Source organism: Toxorhynchites rutilus, chromosome 2 (assembly GCF_029784135.1).
Source record: "Toxorhynchites rutilus septentrionalis strain SRP chromosome 2, ASM2978413v1, whole genome shotgun sequence".
Lineage (NCBI taxonomy): Eukaryota > Metazoa > Arthropoda > Insecta > Diptera > Culicidae > Toxorhynchites > Toxorhynchites rutilus.
This window is the reverse complement of record NC_073745.1, coordinates 225668544-225687354: the sequence shown is the minus strand read 5'-3', so window position 1 is coordinate 225687354 and position 18811 is coordinate 225668544. Positions and strand designations below refer to the sequence as shown.

Below are 18811 nucleotides of genomic sequence, written 5' to 3'. Positions count from 1 at the left end.
TCCATTCGGTCTCACTGAGAGCAAGGTAATCAGACAGGTCGAACCAGTATTGCGTATGGGAACGTCAAATGTCGTTGACAGTCAAGGTTAATAGAAAAAAATAGCCACGATGAAAACGAAATCAACTTTAATTTATTCGCACAAGAAGCAACTGTACGGAGACTGCTACGCAACGTAATGGTAGTATGCTAACATCTTTCGATTTTACTCCATGATTACGTTGAGTACGTTGGTAATGAAGAAAATTTTGCAAAGAAAAAAATTAACTGGCTGCCGATTACGTGGTTTGAATGGATAGGCTCACGCATACCAGCTGGCGATGTCATAGTTAGATGCAATCTTTAATTTTTGTTCTCTATTTGGTCTCCTAAAAAGTATTAAGTGCAATGCACATACAACGTTTCGTCAACTGTCTTATCTTGCCGACGTTGAAGTTGCTGCTGGCATTTGATTTCCATGGGAAAATATTTGATGCTCCATTCCTTTACGTTTGCGGAGACGGGACGTTGTATATGTAGCGCGCTTTAAGCTCTTGTTTTACGATTTAATTCCCAACAGTACGACCCAAACACGAGCCCTCCCTAACCTATTCTATTGGCTATCCTATCCTATTGGCCCTCTTATACTTCGCTTCCCATCGTACAATCCGTCGATAATTCCATTTCCACACCCAAGGAAAATCTGGTTCAACTACGGATGCCAATGAGTCCGAATTACATGTTAATCAATAATTGGAATAGTCGTCACTGTTTCGAAGAGAACCAGAGATATTCGAACGTGAATTTTAAGAACAACTAGGAAGAAATTGGGTCATTCACACTGCATTGATCGACAACGGTTGTGTATTAGACAAATACAAAGCAAGGAAAATCTAAATAAAAAATTGCTGCGATTCAAGTTTCTTCGATCGGTTTCTTAGCATTGAACCATTGAAATCTTAAATAAAGTTTAAAGACGAGTAAAGAGGAATCTCGACCTGGGACATACTTTCGTTCTAGCGGAAGAGATTTTTGTTTTTGTTTTGGTTTCATAGTTTGACTGCTGTGATGAAAGTTCAAAATTCACCACCTGATTGGGTTAAGGCGAACGGGTACAATGCAAAATATTCGAACTCGATCGGTGTACCTATATTAGGATTAATTTAGGATTAGGATAATAACCGTTTATGCTACGAACGAATTTTAGTGATTTGCATGCTAATCGAATCAAAATCGGAATTCTCTAAGATTTGTTTGGTAAGCCAATCCGCTAGTCTCTAAATACAGTAAGTTACATCTAATTCGACATCTAGCTAATTGGACAGCCCTGTAATGCGACACGAATAATTGGACATTTTCACTTCAAGTACATTTTTGTATACATCGAGTTTGGGACCCAAATCATGGCCTCAGATTGAAAGTCACACCCAGCCTAAGTGGTGCGGACTCAATTTACTTCATTTTCAAGCAAATTCATGCATGTTTTCAAGCGATTTCTTGCAATAAATTCTCAGACCACCAGAGATGCCAGATTTACAAATATGTTTGTAAATTTACAGACATTTCTGTAAAACACTTTCTATTTTTGTTTTAGACTTTTTGGATATAACAATATTCCACAGGTTTTTGAAAAATAAGAGGCTCTATCCATCACATCAAAAATATTTGACTCACCATATGACATTTTTCCACAGTTTTAATACAGAAAAGTTATTATATTTAGTTTATATCAATACACATGACGTTAGACCAGCGATACTCAACCAGCGGCCCGGCAGTCTTTATGGTTGGCCCATCTGGTGTGTATAAAGTTTGGAACTCATACACATAAGTACTTTTGCCCTGACATCATTGCAGACGAAAGAGAGCATACGGTTATAAACAATTAATGAAAAATTGCATTCTATGCAGTTAAGGAAAAATCTTGAACGAAAATTGTCTCTGATAATTATTTTCTGTTCTAGATAAGATTGTTTTGCTGAAATGCAAGGAGATTTATTGAAAATAGTTAAGTTAGGGTCAGGACTATGTCTTCTAAGTATTTGAACAACATCGAATAAAAAATTTCATTCTATTTTCAACAATTTACATTCGCTTTTGGGTCTGCTTATGAGGAAATATGGGTTACTGTTCGATATTGTTACCACAGACATGGTTCATGGCCGTGTGGTGATCTAAAACTTGTATAGCCTTGCATGGCGGATGGTATACACTGCATTTTCTTATAAATTTCATCAACGACAAGACCGCAAGCCTTGGTGGATGTCCAATATATCAACGAAGAAATAATGAATTTTATAAAAATTAACAACGCGTATGTATGTGTATGTATGTATATGTAGATCGTTGAAACATTTAAACACACTTACAACACATAAGTTATTAAGTGGTCCGAAAAATCAATTTTTTCCACTTTTTCCCAAAAATGACAAACGAAAATTAATAACTTTTGAATCACTGAACCGATTTAGATGATCGACATATAAAATTGAAACTAATGACCTAGCCTTTTATTAAAAAATATTTAACTTGCGAAAAGAATAATTATATTTTAGTATTTATTGATTTTAGTCGTTTTTCATTTTTTATGACTTTGGCGCTATATTTTTTTATATTTTTTCTTGAAAGCTGAGGAATTTTTACATAACATATCTCGATATCAGAGATGCTATTTTTTCGTTTTTTTAGATATGATTTTTCAAAGTTCACCGGTGGTTCAAAAAATCATTTTTCCCCCTTTGTCCAAAAATAACTTTCTGTAAAAAATCATAACATTTGATTAATTTGAATACACCGATTTAGATGATCGATATATTAAATAGAAGCCAATAAGCCAAGCCAAAAATATCACACTTGCGGGAAGATTGGATTCTAGTAGCATAGGTCTAGTTTAGTCACATATGAATATGTTAAATGTTAAATCTACAAAATTATAACTTAAAAACGATAATTATAGCATCTTTGATATCGAGATATGTTAGGTAAATAATCCTCAGCTTTCCATAAAAAATATAAAAAAATATAGCGCTCCTATCTTTAACCGAGAAAACTATGAAAAACTAACTCAATCAATAATTACAAAAGCAAAAATTCAATTTTTTTCGCAGAAGGAATATTTTTTCAAAGAAAAATTACTCGTAAGCTTCAATTTAATATACCGATGATATGAATCGGTGCAATAGTTCAAAAGTTATGACTTTTTGTAATGGGAAAAATGGGGAAAATTGTTTTTCGAACCATCGATTAGTTTTGAAAAATCATATTTCAAAAACGAAAAAATAGCATATCTGATATCAAGATATTTTATGAAAAAAAATTCTAAGCTTTCAAGAAAAAATATAAAAAAATATGGTGCCCCCTAGTCCAAAACCATGAAAACATTAAAAAACGACTACAATCAATAATTACGAAAATAGGATCCATATTATCTGCAAGTTCAATATTTCTCAATTAAAACTCATTGGCTTCAATTTGATGTGTCGATCATCTAAATCGGTTAAGTGGTTCGAAAGTCTAATGTTTTGCGATAAAGAACAAAATTACAACTTTTGACGAAGATCTGAGAACCACTATATTGGTTTGACGCGATGTACAAAGTATTAATGAATATGTGAAAATTAACGTTAAAAGACATTTCTATAGATCTGCAAACTTTTACAGACTTTTCCCCATTTTTAACAGACATTCACATGTTTTTACAGACTTTTTTCAAAAATCATCTGGCATCTCTTCCTTCCACTTTTTATCGAATATTTTCAAATCGCAGGAGTAAACATTTACGTGACTCTGACTTCGTTTGTTTTTATTTCGTTCGGAAAAAACGTTATGTCAAAGAGAGGGGACATTAAAAATGCGTTTCTCAGTGAAAGGCTTAGATGCTCTTTCAGAGATGCAATGGTTAATTGAACAATTGACGGAAAAATGTAGTTCGGTCATTTTATAATTTTAATTATTTTTGCCCTTGACAACAATACCTCTTTTATAGTGTTGATTATCATAAGAAAAATAACACTCCTGATCGTTGGATCTCTTTTGACATTTCAATTGGATCTTTTTTGACAGCCGTTTTGATTCAGTCCGCACTACCTAGCACCCAGCGATGATGGCGGTACGGTGTCGACATCTGGATACGGAATTAGTTTGTATAAGGCAAACTATTCTGTATCAGATTAGTCGGCTCGATGTTTCAAATTGCTAAAATTTGCATGAAGTTTTTTTGCGTTATTTAATCACTTGAAGAACGTTGTCCCTCAACCCTCACTAAACTATTTCCTAAAATTTTTCAGATATTCTCACCAAAACTTACTAATATAAAATAAAGTAACCTTTAGACACATTTTTGGTATGACATTTTTCCACCACTAGCAGGTACAAGTGATTTTTATTTACTTAATTTGATTTTGAAAATCAAATTTTCAGTAATAATTTTTATTTTGAAAGTGTGTTCATTCCTTCTGCAAATCCATATTATCATGCTTACTCCCCAAATTCACAATACAAAGTTCAATGACGTTAACACGAATTACATATCACAATCATCTCTAATGCGACACAGAGTGGTGCCTCGGTATGTCGAATAGTAATAACTTACTGTATGAACAAAACAGGTCGAGCGATATAGCGACCAAGGCGCATAGAAGTATATTCTAGGTCGAACCACTCTGTAGCGATCTTGAAATACGTTTAAACGTGGTTTGTTAGCTCTATTCAATACGACATTCTACGTTGTAAACGTTTCTGTCTTTACTATAGGAAAAACGTTTATCTTCGAAAAAGTACCGGCTGTATCAGTATCAATTGAATATCACATAAATTATTGACGGGATGCAGAATTTCAGAGGCCTGCGATCAACCTCTCTCTTTTACGACAATCCTCCTACGGCTTTCTCCCGTACTATTTTTATATACCACTTCCCTAACCCACTCAGTAATCAAACTGTCCCACCTGGTATCATAGCCCGTCTTAGTGACGGCCAGTAATAATTTTACCCAGAACCAATCAAATCAAGACAAATGCACCTGGTCGATGTGGGGTAAGACTTGAGGGCATCATCCCAAAATTTAGTATCTCGCATCAGCTGCGTACAAAAAATTGAGAATTCTTCACTGCAAAATAAATGAATTGTAAAGTTTTGGACAACCAATAAATGCGTTAGAAACCTAACCTCAAGTCAAATGGGAATAGTTGGTTATATTTACTAGCAAAGTTTGTATGTTATTATCTCACAACTGCTATAATTTGCTTATGATATCGGAAAAGTTCTCAATTCGGGACATCGAAGCTGAGTTTGACAACCGGTATATATGAAGCAAAGATAAACAAAACGCAAAGCAAAAAGTGGAGGATTTTAACAAGTAGTTTCACAAATGTAATGAATGCGTAAGCGTTGAATGGAAGAATAATGTTCTACAGAGCTAATTAGGTTAAAATATCTCCTCTAGAAACATTAGAAACATTCTTATTGCTGTAGAAAGTGACGCTTCCTCTGTGACGGAAAAAATAAACACAGCTTCAAGTACAAAATTATCAATGAAAATCAAATTATCCGCACCAATTGAATATTCTAAGTAAAAGTGTAACGAGTTTTGTACAAGTGATAAAAAATCGTAAACGAAAACAGTGTCTGATAATGATTTTTTTCGCTTTTTCTCAGGAGCCATTATTGGGCGAAAACGCCACATGCAATTTATTTGTGGGCCTGGGAGATATTTTTAATTTCACTGCCGGAGGAAGTCGTTAGGGTAATTTAACATACCTGGTGGAAAGAAATGCAACGCGTTGATATGAAGATTTCAGGTACGGTTGTTTATCAATGGCTCAATCTCCATCCTGAGCCATTAAAGCTATTCGAGGTATCAAGTTTCATCTGTTTTCGATGAAAGGTTACACTATTCTGGGCCAATATCCTAATTTATAATCTGGAACGACTATATAAATCGAGCGACAGTTAGGTTCAGCGATATGATCATATTTTTCAGTATTACTAACAAAAGCAATTTCCTTATTGTAAAGGCAATCCAACTTTTGATGTCCACGTTTCAAAGGTTCTGGTGAAAAGATTAAGGAGTTCTTCTAGTGATGATTATACACGGATCCTGATTATGTAACCTGACCATGCAAACAACATTTAAAAATAGTTTTCATTCAATGTATGAAAATTTTCAAGTGCATTTGAGCATGTTAGTCTCAATGAAGGTACTCTTATTCGAGTCTGTATTGTGTGTCAATGCAATAAATAAACGTTTCCTTAAGTAAAAACTGCTTTACTAAGCTACACTCTATCACTTCGTATTGTTTTTTTAACTACAGAAAAATTCGAGAAAAAATAGCATTCAAAGTACAGTTGAAAAACACACGGTTTGTTTACTTTTTCCTCATACATTCCTAACATCCGCTAGATGGCGACAGCGTACTATGTCTATGCCTATGACGCGAATATTACAAATACACGCACAATTATTATGATCCATAAAAATAGTTCTTTGCAATCCAGCCTCTCTAGTCATCTACGCCTTCAACACACCCCTGCGCTTGTGACATTTCCGACGACTGTTCTGAACGCTAATTCTATGCGCTAATGTTTACATGGATCCTCTCCCGAAGCCGAATGCATGTCTCTAGCGTATTTTGTTTTTACTTGATGGATATTAAAATTCAGGAAAAGTTTTAGGAAGTCCTATCTTATCTGTAAGTCGGCAGTCAAGGTGGTATCATGACGATATTCAAGTTGGAACGCTTTCCCCACGTTTGTCGGACGTGTTTGCAGCCCAAGGCCGAGGAACAGATGACGATCCTGAATGAACATAACGAAAAACACGGTGCTAAACTGATTGACCTGTTGGAGGAACTCACATTTCCAATACCAGAGGTAAGATAACGCTATACGTGTTCCGGAAGCAACATTTAAAAAAGTTTCAATCCGCAAATTTGGATTTCCAGGAGCTCAATTTTTTCACACCGAGCAGCATTTGTATGGATTGTTTGAAAGAGTTGGACAAATTCTTGGATTATAGGAAACGATTGAATTATGTACTCAAATTCATCTTTGGATTGGCCCAAGTCAAGAAGGGCAACATTGCGACGCTCAAAGATCTTTTTACAGAGGACAGAACCATCACGATGACGCTTCTAACGGAATTGCGTATTCTGGATAGAGGTGAGCTTCAGCTGGAGGATTTACTAGGGGAATTTTCGCAGTATGAGATAGGTTCAATGACTGACGTTAAAAAGGAATATCGAGAGGATGAATTGGATCAAAATTTCCTAGAAGATTCACTGGTAAAGGTGGAAGTAGATGAGGGAGGCATGATTGTTGAGTATTTGGAAACGACTGTTAAACGCAAGCGTGGGCGCCCAAAGCTAAAAACAACAGATAGCCCAAAGGTGAAGAGAAAGCCCGGTCGTCCGAAAAAAATTATCGATGATTCGGAAGAGGAAGATAAAGCTCCTAACAGTCTGAAAAATGAAGAGATGGATCGTGCTGATTCTACAGAGGAGGATGATTTGGATGAGAACGATATGATCATCGAGCGGTTGTCGAATGCCTCCGAACATTTCGCTGATCAGGATTTGACTGAGATGCTTGATAACTCAGAAAGCAATTTTCAAGAGGATGTTGATTCTGATGAGGAGTTCCAATTAGACGAATCACTCTTGGGGAGGCAGAAAAAGCACAAACGACTTTCTCCTAGGGGTCAGAAAAAAGGCGATTTGCAGTATTGTTCTAAGTGCAAATTTAAAACGTATTATCCAAAGACATTCGATGTTCATATGGAGAAACATTTAAAGTGAGTTTTTTAGTACATAGGTAAAATCTATTAATACTTATATTTTTGATCGTAGAAGGGAGCAATTTCCAATGCTGCAGCGCTGCAAACGGTGTGACATGGAGTTCGAAACTAAAAAGGAGCTGGACAAACACAAACGTCTCGAGCATCGCGACTTTATGTGTGACACCTGTGGATTGTCTTTCGAGCAGAAATTTGCTCTCGAAACTCACCGGAAGCGACACGAGGATGTGCGTCAGTTCAAGTGTGAATACTGTCCAATGGAGTACTACACCCGTCCGGAAATGTTGCTCCACGTGAAACAAGTCCACCTGAATGCTTTCCAGGTGAAATGTCCCGATTGTGGGCTTAGCTTCAAGACGAAATCCACACTAAATCAGCACATAAAGACACACACAAACCAGCGGACACATACATGCAGCGTGTGTGGCTACGGTTTCAAATCGTACACGCATTTGAATCGACACATCAAATCTGTCCATCAAGATGTGAGATATAATTGCGATCATTGCGAGATATCTTACGGTCGCAAGGATAAGCTGCGAATGCATATGGAGAAGGTGCACAATGTGAGTATTGTAATGATGTCTTATGCCAAGGTGGATTTTTTTCATTTATCGGTATCCTTTAGTAGCGAATGCCTCTTTGTTATGTCTATAGCTTTTGTAGTGATCTGATCTCAACGGGTACTGAGTTCTGCTTATGTGATAGGAAAAGATGGGAGAATGGGCAATTGGGGGTAAGAGAAGCGAGCTAAATAATAAGATTTGTGCTCCATAGGAAGACATAGGGTAGATAGGGGCAATTTTGTCCCTCTAATAACGAAACGCCCTAAACCATGTAAGAAAAATTTATAACCTACTTCTACTGAAGCTCATCATTATAATATCAGATTATTTTTAGACACAATTCTCGTTGAAGATTTTTCAACCACTTGCAAATAACATGTTTTTCCGTTACATGGAATAAATGTTCGATACAGAAAATATGATAGAAAAAAGACAGACCCATCCCCTCTTCTCCCCATAGAGAGGGGGAAGAAGCGTCCATTCACCATAGAAACGTTTCGTGCCCCTTAAAGTCTTCACATGCCAAATTTGGCCCCAATTGCTTGATTAGTTTTAGAGTTACGCAAAAATTGGTTTTCATTGTATGACAGCCCGCCCTAAGAGAGGGGGGTGGAGATCTAACCACCATAGAAACATTCATTGCACCCTAAAACCTCCATATGCCTAATTTGGCTTTATTTGCTTAATTAATTCTTGAGTAATGCAGAAATTTGTGTTTCATTTGTATTGCAGCCCCCCCTAAAAGAGGGGGGAGGGGTATCTAACCAAAATTTGTATGGCAGTCCGCCTTAGAGAGGGGGTGGAGTGTCTTACTTCCATAGAAACATTTATTGCACCCTAAAACCTCCATATGCCTAATTTGGTTTCATTTGCTGGATTAATTCTCGAGAAATGTAGAAATTTGTGTTTAATTTGTATGGCAGGGAGGAGGGAAACTCTCTTTTCCCTGGCCCCAAAAAACCCCTACATATCAATTTTCATGTCGATCGGTTCAGTAGTTTCCGAGTCCATAAGAATCAGACAGACAGACAGACAAACAGAAATCCATTTATATATATAGATATATAGATGCACTACACTTTCAAAAATGTGTTCCATTTTCGTCGATAACGAAACCCGGTAACCGCTATTTCTATAGTTGCAGCACGGACATATACTTTTCCCAACAGTGCACTCACTTCTTTCAAAGTAACTACCTCTCCATGTTTGTGTTTCAAAAAAGTTTCAATAGCCTGAGAAAAGCGAGTTTTAAAGGGTCCCATAAAGCTTGGTATGACCGTATGACAATGTCCGTCAAGAATTAATAGCACCGGGCACTCTGCCGTTGGCTTCACATGGTTGATACAGTGCTCGAATCACATGTTGAATTCTTTAGTCGTCATCCAGCATCCTTGTGCCCTGGCGGCGGAGGTTGCTTCTGGTGTCCGAAGTAAGAGTTGTGGGTGGCTCGGATTCGGATTTTGAAGAGTATATTCGCGTATACGGCATTAAGCTTCGTGTGCTTTCATTGGGAGGCTAAAATGATTATGGATTTTCAGGTGGAATAAATTTTCTTTTAAAACAAATATTTTGAATGAAAACTTACTTTTACGTATGGAATATGTATTCTATGTGATGAAATAAGAGGTTGTTTCTTAAATTGCAAAAACATTAAACGAAAACTGTATCTGATGATGATTTTATATTATAATGGTGATTATTTGTAGAACAAACAGGAACTGTATCGACAAATGGTTAAGTAAGTGTCAGGACTACATGTGTCAGGTAATCAAACAACATGAAGTAGACAGTTTAATTAAAGCTTTTAAAATGTTGCACTGCACTTGGTCCTTCTGATTTGATAGAGAATAATTCACCTCTCATGCACTAATATTACCACCAAACATCGACACTGTACATTTGTCATCGCAAATATAAACAAATCAGACTACATAACGCACTAAAAAAGCCTTATTTGGGAACCCGAAATAGTTTTTTTTATTACAGAGTCAGTTTGGAACTAACCCATTTCAAAAACGAATTCGCTATAATTCATTACTGGTAGAACTGTTGTTCCATAGCGAGAATATAATCTACAAGCATACTACCCATTTTTTGCGAGTGAATCCGCTTTCTCATTACCAGGAATGGAGCAATGAGAAAGAATCCAAATGAAAGTGATTCGAAAGTTTTTATCAACAAGAATATTATATAGAAAATATGATGCTTGCGTCTGTTGTTTCAAGGAGTGGATGGCATGTATAAGGCTAGGCGCAAATTGAGAAGCGTATAGCGCTCGTAAGCGAACACGAGACTATCAACACGACTCATACGTGCCACAAACGTAGCGTGGTGGAGCGCATATTGAGTCGCAGTTTGGTGTAAATGTCGTGCAACTCGCATACAATGTCTGATTCACACAGAGTTGTGCGATATATTTATTTACTAACACAACCTTCCGACCGGTACAACCATACAGTGTCAGATTCACGGCGCTATATGATTGTTCACCAACACAACCAACACAACCAGCATGAGCAGCACGAGAAACTGTGGCTCAGCCACAGCGTCGAGCGAGTCGTGTCTCACGAGCGCTCCTCCATCTCGCGTCACCTGACCAATTTGCGCCATTCCATCTGTTTTCATTAGCCACAAAGACAGGCGCTATCTCGCGCCAAGTTACTCGCGTCATACGCGTCTCAATTTGCGCCTAGCCTAATGGTCGTCCCGAGCCGCGCTTCTATAACAAAATCATCATTATAATTGTTTGTGTGGTTGTCCCGATCCACGTTTTTATCATCATTTTCTTTTTGCGGTCGTCCCGATCCGCGTTGTTTTTGTGCGGTCGTCCCGATCCGCGCTTTTTTTTTTGTGTGGTCGTCCCGATCCACGTTTTTATCGTAATTTTCTTTTTTACCCATGCGGTCGTCCCTATCCGTATCCGTTTGTGCGGTCTCTTTCCTTTCAACCTTTGCACGGTCGTCCCGATCCGCGCTTCTATGACCAAATCGTCATTATATATTTTTTTGTGTGGTCGTCCCGATCCACTTTTTTTATTATTTTCTTTTGTACTCATACGTCCCGAGCCGCGCATATCCACTTTTATTCTACCGTTTCATCGTGTGGTTTTCCCGATTCGCACTTATTATAAAATAGTTATCATTTTTTAACCATGCTTTATTGAAAAAAAGTGGAACATGGTGTTAACAAATTTGTTTGTCTGGACGTAGAACTACGTCTTTCATTAAGGGTGCAAAATCAGAAAACAGGTCACGTTTATATGAAACACAGTTAACGTTAATAACTATTTTTGCCGTGAACGGATTTTGGCGATTTACATACTAAACGAATCTGAAATTCCGTAAGATTTGTTTAATATGCTATACATCAGAATCCCCTGGTTTGTAAATGCTTAAAACTCATGAAAACTTTAAGTGTTTCCATTTTCCCATATATTTTTTCTGTCCATTTGTGTGTTTTCCCGAACAGAGAGAACCAGCAACTTATCGACGACCAACGGAGGGGAAATCGTAGGATTTAAAGTCTCCGTGAACAAAGGGAAAGTAGAAGAATGAAGGGGAATACTTGCCTAGAGTATAAACAGTGGATCTCGCTGAGGCAAACTTTCATTCGGCATCGGACTGTTGAGCAATTCAGTTCACTTTGCTTTCGCTGCATTCGATTTAAGATTGGACCCCACCAGTGGTAATCCAACTTGGATATCATTGTTTGGTTTTTCTGTTCGTTTTTCGCGTTATTCGTATCGTGTTTTTCTTTCCGCGTCATGATTTGGACGCTTCGCGTAGTGTGTGATGAGCAAGAAGAAGAGGAAGGCAGGCTCGAGCCCTGCAAAAAACAAACGCATTGCCAGGGGCAATAAAATTTCGAGGCAAGCGTCATCTAATGATGCACGCGATGTTGGTGCAGTGAAAAGCGCTCGCACTGAACCGAGTGTTACAGCAGATTACAAGCTGTGTGGCAAATTCAGTCTTTTTCCAAGTAGATAACATTGTTTTCCGTCATCATAAGGGCTTCGTTGGTGCCTTTGAGAATGTATCAATGCATTAAACTGACGTTATGGCGAAGCAGGCGTTAAGGTTGTGCACCAAAAAATTATTTGGGGAATACCAAGCATCTTGAATGTCTTACTGGAATGTTATAAGCTACAGGGTGGGCCATTTTAAGTGGAAGGATTTGTTTTTGCAATAGCAAAGTAAAGAAGTGGAATTAAATTTTTTTTTTTGAAATTCATTTATTTTGGTCCAAGGAGATTTGTTCTAACTACTTTTTGATTATGATATCTCGTAAATGACCGCCTCTGGCCTTGACCGCAAAATGTACCCTTTTTTCGGCATTTTCCATCACTTTGCCCAATGTTTCGGCCGATATGGCAGCAATTTCTTGTCGGATATTGTCTTTCAGCGCAGTCAGGGTCCTTGGTTTACCAGTGTATACCTTGGATTTTAAATATCCCCATAAAAAAAAAGTCAGGAGGCGTCAAATCAGGTGATCTCGGTGGCCAGTCATAATCGCCGTTTTTCGATATTAATCTTTCGGGGAACATTTCGAGCAATAATTTGGTCGTGGCAGCCGCTGTATGGCATGTAGCGCCGTCCTGTTGGAACCAGTAATTGTCCAATTCATTTTCACGAACAAATGGCAATAAAAAGATGCCTAACTCTTGCGAACGATGGCGACCTGATGTCGATGGAGTCTCTGCAACACTGGCTCGAATCAATATTTTTCGCATCAATATTCTCGTCGAAACGTCTTGGTCGTTGTCTGGACAGATGACTGGCATTACCAACACTACCAGACGATATAAATTTGGCATATAATCGACGTATAGTGTTGTCTCCAGGCGATGTTTTAACTTTATTTTTATTTTTCCACGCACGTTTAGTTAACACAATTGAGAAGTTATTTTGAATGTACAGCTGAACAATTTCAGCGCGTTGTTTAGGTGTGTATTGTTCCATGGTTTAAATTGTACTGAAATGACGCTTCCAACGCGGTATGACATTTGTTGATCTGACATCTCTGTCAAAAGTCATGGGGTTGCCAGATGCTTCCACTTTAAATGGCCCACCCTGTATTTGGGTTCGCGTGCCAGTCGTAAAACTGCCTTCAACTAGGATTGCATTTGCGCTAATATTGATCATAATGAAGCATTGCTACTGTTTTCGAGGTTCTTATTAACAAAAAGAGTTTATTTCATTTGTTTAGTCACCAAGAAAGTAAATGTCGTTCTGGAATTTTGTATGTGATTAGATTTCGCTTGCCAGTAACAAAACTTCCTCCACTAAGGGTGACAGCTGCGCTTCTCTCGAGCATGAGAAAGTAATGCAACTTTTTTCGAGACCAGTAATATTAACAAAAGCGTTTCTTTTGAGAATAGCGCAAAATGATAAGTGTTTATTTGCGATTTCATCGAGGCAATACTAAATAACATGTAGCATAATATTTGATACTTGCAAGTATTGTCAATGTTGTTGTTACCATTCGGTGCCAAAGTTATATTGATGTAGTTATGAGATGTGGTATAATGGTGCTGGTACAACAAGTATATAATCGACTGTAGCAGAGTCTATGTCAATTGCAAAAAAGGCCACCGGAATAGCGTTCGAGGTAAATTTTCAATGCAAAAATGAAACAAATTACGACATACGATCAGCTAGTGTATTGCTCTGCGAGGGCAAGAATGAATCATCAAACAAATGTCGTCAACTGATTCTACAATAAAAAAAATCATTTCAGGGTGATCAAACCATTATACTAAACAGTTATTTCTAAAATTTCACAGCATCTATATAAATAAAAATGATTTGGTGTCCGTTTCTAACGATTTAACTCAAGAACGGAGCAATGGATTTTATCAGTTAGTATCAGGATTGAAGTGTCTCAGTCTGCGTATATGCTGAAAAAATTATGAAAACCATTCGGAAAGTTGGAAAATTGGAAAGTCATTTTTTCGGCAAATTTTGCATATCTATATAAATAAAAATGATTTGGTTTCCGTTCCTCACGATTTAACTCAATAACGAAGCAACGGATTTGAATGGTCAGTATCAGGATTGAAGTGTCTCAGTCTGCGTCAGGTTTATATGCTAAAAAAATTATGAAAACCATTCGGAAAGTTGGAAAATTGGAAAGTAATTTTTTTCGGCTAATTTTGCATATCCATATAAATAAAAATGATTTGTTGTCCGTTCCTCACGATTTAACTCAAGTATGGGACAACGGATTTGAACAGTCAGTATCAGGATTGAAGTGTCTCAGTCTGCGTCAGGTGTATATGTCAAGAAAGAAATTATATATTGCGAATATAGATCGCGCACAGAAAAATAATTTTCGGGGAACGTGAGTGTTCGAAATTATTTAAATCAGAAAAGCAATTGTAGGCGAGACGAAGTTTTCCGGGTCAGCTAGTTATAAAATAATATCCGAAGTTTTTAACAAGCGACTTATATAAAATAACAGCGTAGCGTACTTGGACACAAGATGGTGGAGTTAACAGGTGGCTCGTAATTTACACTATTTAGAAAAGACGTTTGAGGAATGGCAAGACGAAAAGTTTGGATTTGTTTATGTTATTACTTACGTTGGTATGGTTACATTTGATTTCGTCGAAGGTATTTGAAGCAGTATAATAAATAAACAGTTGTCATTGAAAATAGTAACCTAGTAATCTTTATGCATATGCTTCCGACAGCTGGCTCGGCTAATGTGATTCAGGGAGTGCTTTGATCGTGGTACCGCCACTGGCGCATAATTTGCAGCTTTGTTTTTTGTGCTGGTTCATAACGACAATCAACCGTGCCGGCGAAACTGTAGTCAATGTTTAGTGTTGTTTGGATACCATCTATGTAAAGAAGTTCAAACTTACGGGATACGTCCGAACGGCAATTCTGACATTACGTTTTACCTTCCACTCTACTTTCCTTGCTTGGACACAACCTCCTATATTTTTTTCAGAAAAAATACTGGAAAATCAGGGAATATCAGGGAATATTTGTTCGAGTTTTGAGTCAGCACCCTGGATAGAGACAATATTTTGCTCAATGAGTTCATTGAATAGCCGTAATAAACGTTTCTTACGGTGGGTTTAGACTAAGGATATATTCATACATACATTCGGATACATTCAGCGCGAATTTATATAATGAATATATTCATGAATTCCTTCATGCAATTTGAAGTTATGAAAAATGTACGACCCGTTTACATATATTTTTATTTTGAATGGTTCATCATTCTGCTACTCGAATAAACAGTATCGAAGGGCTATTTTGGATCAGTCAATTGAGTTCAACTGGCATCAATTGTTTCTGCTCACCCTTATCGGTCATGGCAACAAAATGACAATAGATGGCAGAAGCAAATTGATAAAAAAATGGATTTAAAAATACCAGCGTTGTTTACATCTGCTGACAGCAAACACATTCAATTTCCTATAAGTACGAGTGAAAGAAAGAGAGAATGAGTCGTCTCACTATTTTTCGGTGATTTATTTACCTGAAGTAGAACTACAGCCAACCTTAGTGATTTCTCACCGGTGAGAAATTCACTAGCGTTTACATATGCTGAATTAATTCTAGTTATATATACCTCAAATAAGTTCTCTTGTGCTACAGGATTAGGGGTCTCTTTTGTCCCAGCCCTCTTGAGCATTTCAGCATTTCAGACATTTGGAACGTTGTTTGAGAGAGTTCTTGACTTTTTCCTCCCGTGGTTTAAAGGCTGGACACGCAGAAAGATCGTGTCCAGCCTTTAAATCGATGATTTATCCTTATGCATCCCATCACATTTTGCACCTCACCCAATAGTCTGTTCATGTGCTGATGGCCGATCAAAAAAAAAAAAACATTTTGCACAGCTTATCTTGTTGCAGCAGTGAGAGTCTGTATGTTCCAGCTGGAAGTGGCGGTGTCTCACACGCCAACCTGTGTTCCACTGATTGCCCGGTTAGTTTGAAACATAGGATACGATCCTTTAGCAATGTCCGCCCGAGCTTTAGCGAGCGTCGGACGGCATACGTTTGCCCGGGGCGTTACGTTTGTCCGGGTAATTTTTGTTTTGGAATATAATAACGCGCCACAATATTTCTGGCCTACTACACTTTTTCTTAGTGGTTGTTTCTGTTGCAGTTGTTTTCCACGTTTTCTGCTAAAGATTTATTTTGGGAACCAATAAATGTACCTGATTATTTGTTTTTTCAGATCCAAACGTATTTTGTCTGTGACATCTGCTTGCAATCATACAATTCAAAAGACAAATTGGATGAGCATAGGGCTCATCATGATAACCCAAAGCCATTACAATGCGGAATCTGTTTGGCAGCTCACGTAACACAGGAGGAATTCGATCAACATCTCTGCATAACCTACAAGTGAGTTTGCGTTCATCTTGCTGGTCATTCATTTATTCAATACGCCATCATATATCGCTTTCAGAGATAACTATATGTGCTGTAATCGAGATTTCAAGTATCATTTTTACTACAACAAACACATGTTTTTGGCGCACGGTATGAAGACCAACGTACGAGTAAAACCCACCGAAGGACTTCTACTAGGTCAAGTGCGGGCGATGAGGGTAATTATACCGATATTCTGCTACGTGAGACCAATTTTCTGAAATTAATTGCACCCGCATCCGTAGAAACAAGCCGAACGCTGCCCGAAATGCGAGCAAGAATTCCCTACACGAAATCAGAAGAAACAGCACATGATTTCGTGTCGGGGTCCAAACACGACACCTACATCCCTCGGATCGAACGAAACCACATCGGCGATCTTAGTGCCAACCACATCCGTGGCGGATCCGTCCGTGACTGCGGTGACGAATACATACGAGATCGAGTTAATCGAGTGCTATGAAAATAAGGATGACATCGTGCATAAAGTGGAAGTAATTTGAATGCGAGCAGGACAAAGCGCTTATCGAGGCATCGATTATCATTCGCCAGACAGCGTATTGTGTAGGTGTAAAATGCTGGCAGTTTTACAGCATCGACATGTATTATAGTAAAGCCATAAGTTAATATTTGTTTCTGTTTATGCCACTGGAACGTGGCGGGTGAATGAGCGATCGTGTTTTGATCGTTTTATTACCCGCTGTTGATGCGATTTTCTGTTGAAGTAAGAAATAAATAACATTAAAAACTATCTAGAACCACCAAAATTGTGGATCAAATGTGATGAATGATGGAATCCGAAAACAATATTTTTGCCAGCAACATCGAGACTCCAAAAGTCTCAAAACCGTTGATCAAAACTGTCGTTATAATCGATGAAAAAAAGTATAACCTGTTAGCGACGAATGAACTGCAAAGTTTAAAGTCTTTTTATACAGCCATCTTAACTTATCCACACGCAGACCCGCTGTCCACAGGAGGACGCTACATGTGGAAACTGCTGTGAACAGCATAACATAAACAAGGACATGCCATGCACAAATCAAACTTTCTGTTCAAGATGTAAGTCTAACGACCATGCCATCAGCAGCCGAAAATGCCCAATCTACCAAACTGAAAACAATACTCAACATCAGGGCTCATAGTCAACTCATAGTCATAGTCAACTGAGGATAGTCAGCTGATCTCCCTCTACCGACTCGACTATATCATTTCATTCTTCCCAGTCAAATTGTCCTCATTGCATTTTGAAGTGACTGCCCCCAAAACGAATTCGTTCCTCTCTTTCTCTCTCCCATGTACATGTGCATGCATCGATGTTTGAGTTCAACGTGGTGTGACCAGTCTTCCGAAAAACACTTACACATGTCCACGCGATGTGAAAATTCCATGTTTTTGTTTGAATTCGAACATGATTCTCGCTAGTGTTGAGTGTCTATCCCCAACACGAACAATGATACACAAACATAGACATGTGAAAACAAACACGATGTTTATAATTCAAGAACATCAAGTACAAACATATCACCCGATGTCGTAGTATTCATTCTTTCGTTTCGTTTCGTTTCTTTTCATACACGGAAAGAAATTATTCATCCCAAAACAATTCTTCGTAGAATACTATTTCACAGAAACGAACTTGAAATTTAGTTCGCATTTCAAAAATTGCACGAACTAAGAGGCTATAAGTTCATGCACCAAAATATATATATTTTATTAAGGCTCATATGGCGTCAGCCTAACGGGGCCGGGAGTTCAATATTTTGACAATGTTTGCTTACAACTATGTTAGTAATATGTAACCGATTACTCGCGGTTGGCACGAGGTTAGTATTACAAGTGTTCTCATAATTGGGATGTTGCAGTCTCCAGTGCTCTGTACGTGTGCCCGACATGGGATACTTCCTATTGGGATGCAGCTGACCGTTAATCAGCAACGACCACCTAGTCTGCACCCCATATCTAACGTGGTGCGTCTTTTTCGACTCGAGGAATCCAGGATAGAATGATCACTAGCCGGCGCAATCATCAGCTCGTGATGAGTTGTCATGAGCGGTACAACCTTTGGCTCTTGTTGAATC

General features: G+C 38.0%; 1 protein-coding gene across 2 annotated transcripts; it reads left to right on the top strand.

Moving 5' to 3' along the window:
- The first annotated feature begins 6547 nt into the window (after positions 1-6547).
- On the top strand, positions 6548-17481 carry LOC129771358 (zinc finger protein 652-like). Of its 2 annotated transcripts, none has more exons than XM_055774916.1 (7): positions 6548-6592; positions 6644-6847; positions 6919-7766; positions 7822-8335; positions 16534-16703; positions 16768-16909; positions 16976-17481. In XM_055774916.1, the coding sequence occupies exons 2-7, from the start codon at positions 6692-6694 to the stop codon at positions 17231-17233; spliced, it is 2088 nt and encodes a 695-aa protein (XP_055630891.1). In that variant the 5' UTR covers positions 6548-6592; positions 6644-6691; the 3' UTR covers positions 17234-17481. The 2 variants fall into 2 exon arrangements, with proteins under 2 accessions (XP_055630891.1, XP_055630892.1); XM_055774917.1 differs by having other exon boundaries at positions 6557-6592; positions 6650-6847.
- Positions 17482-18811: the final 1330 nt, after the last annotated feature.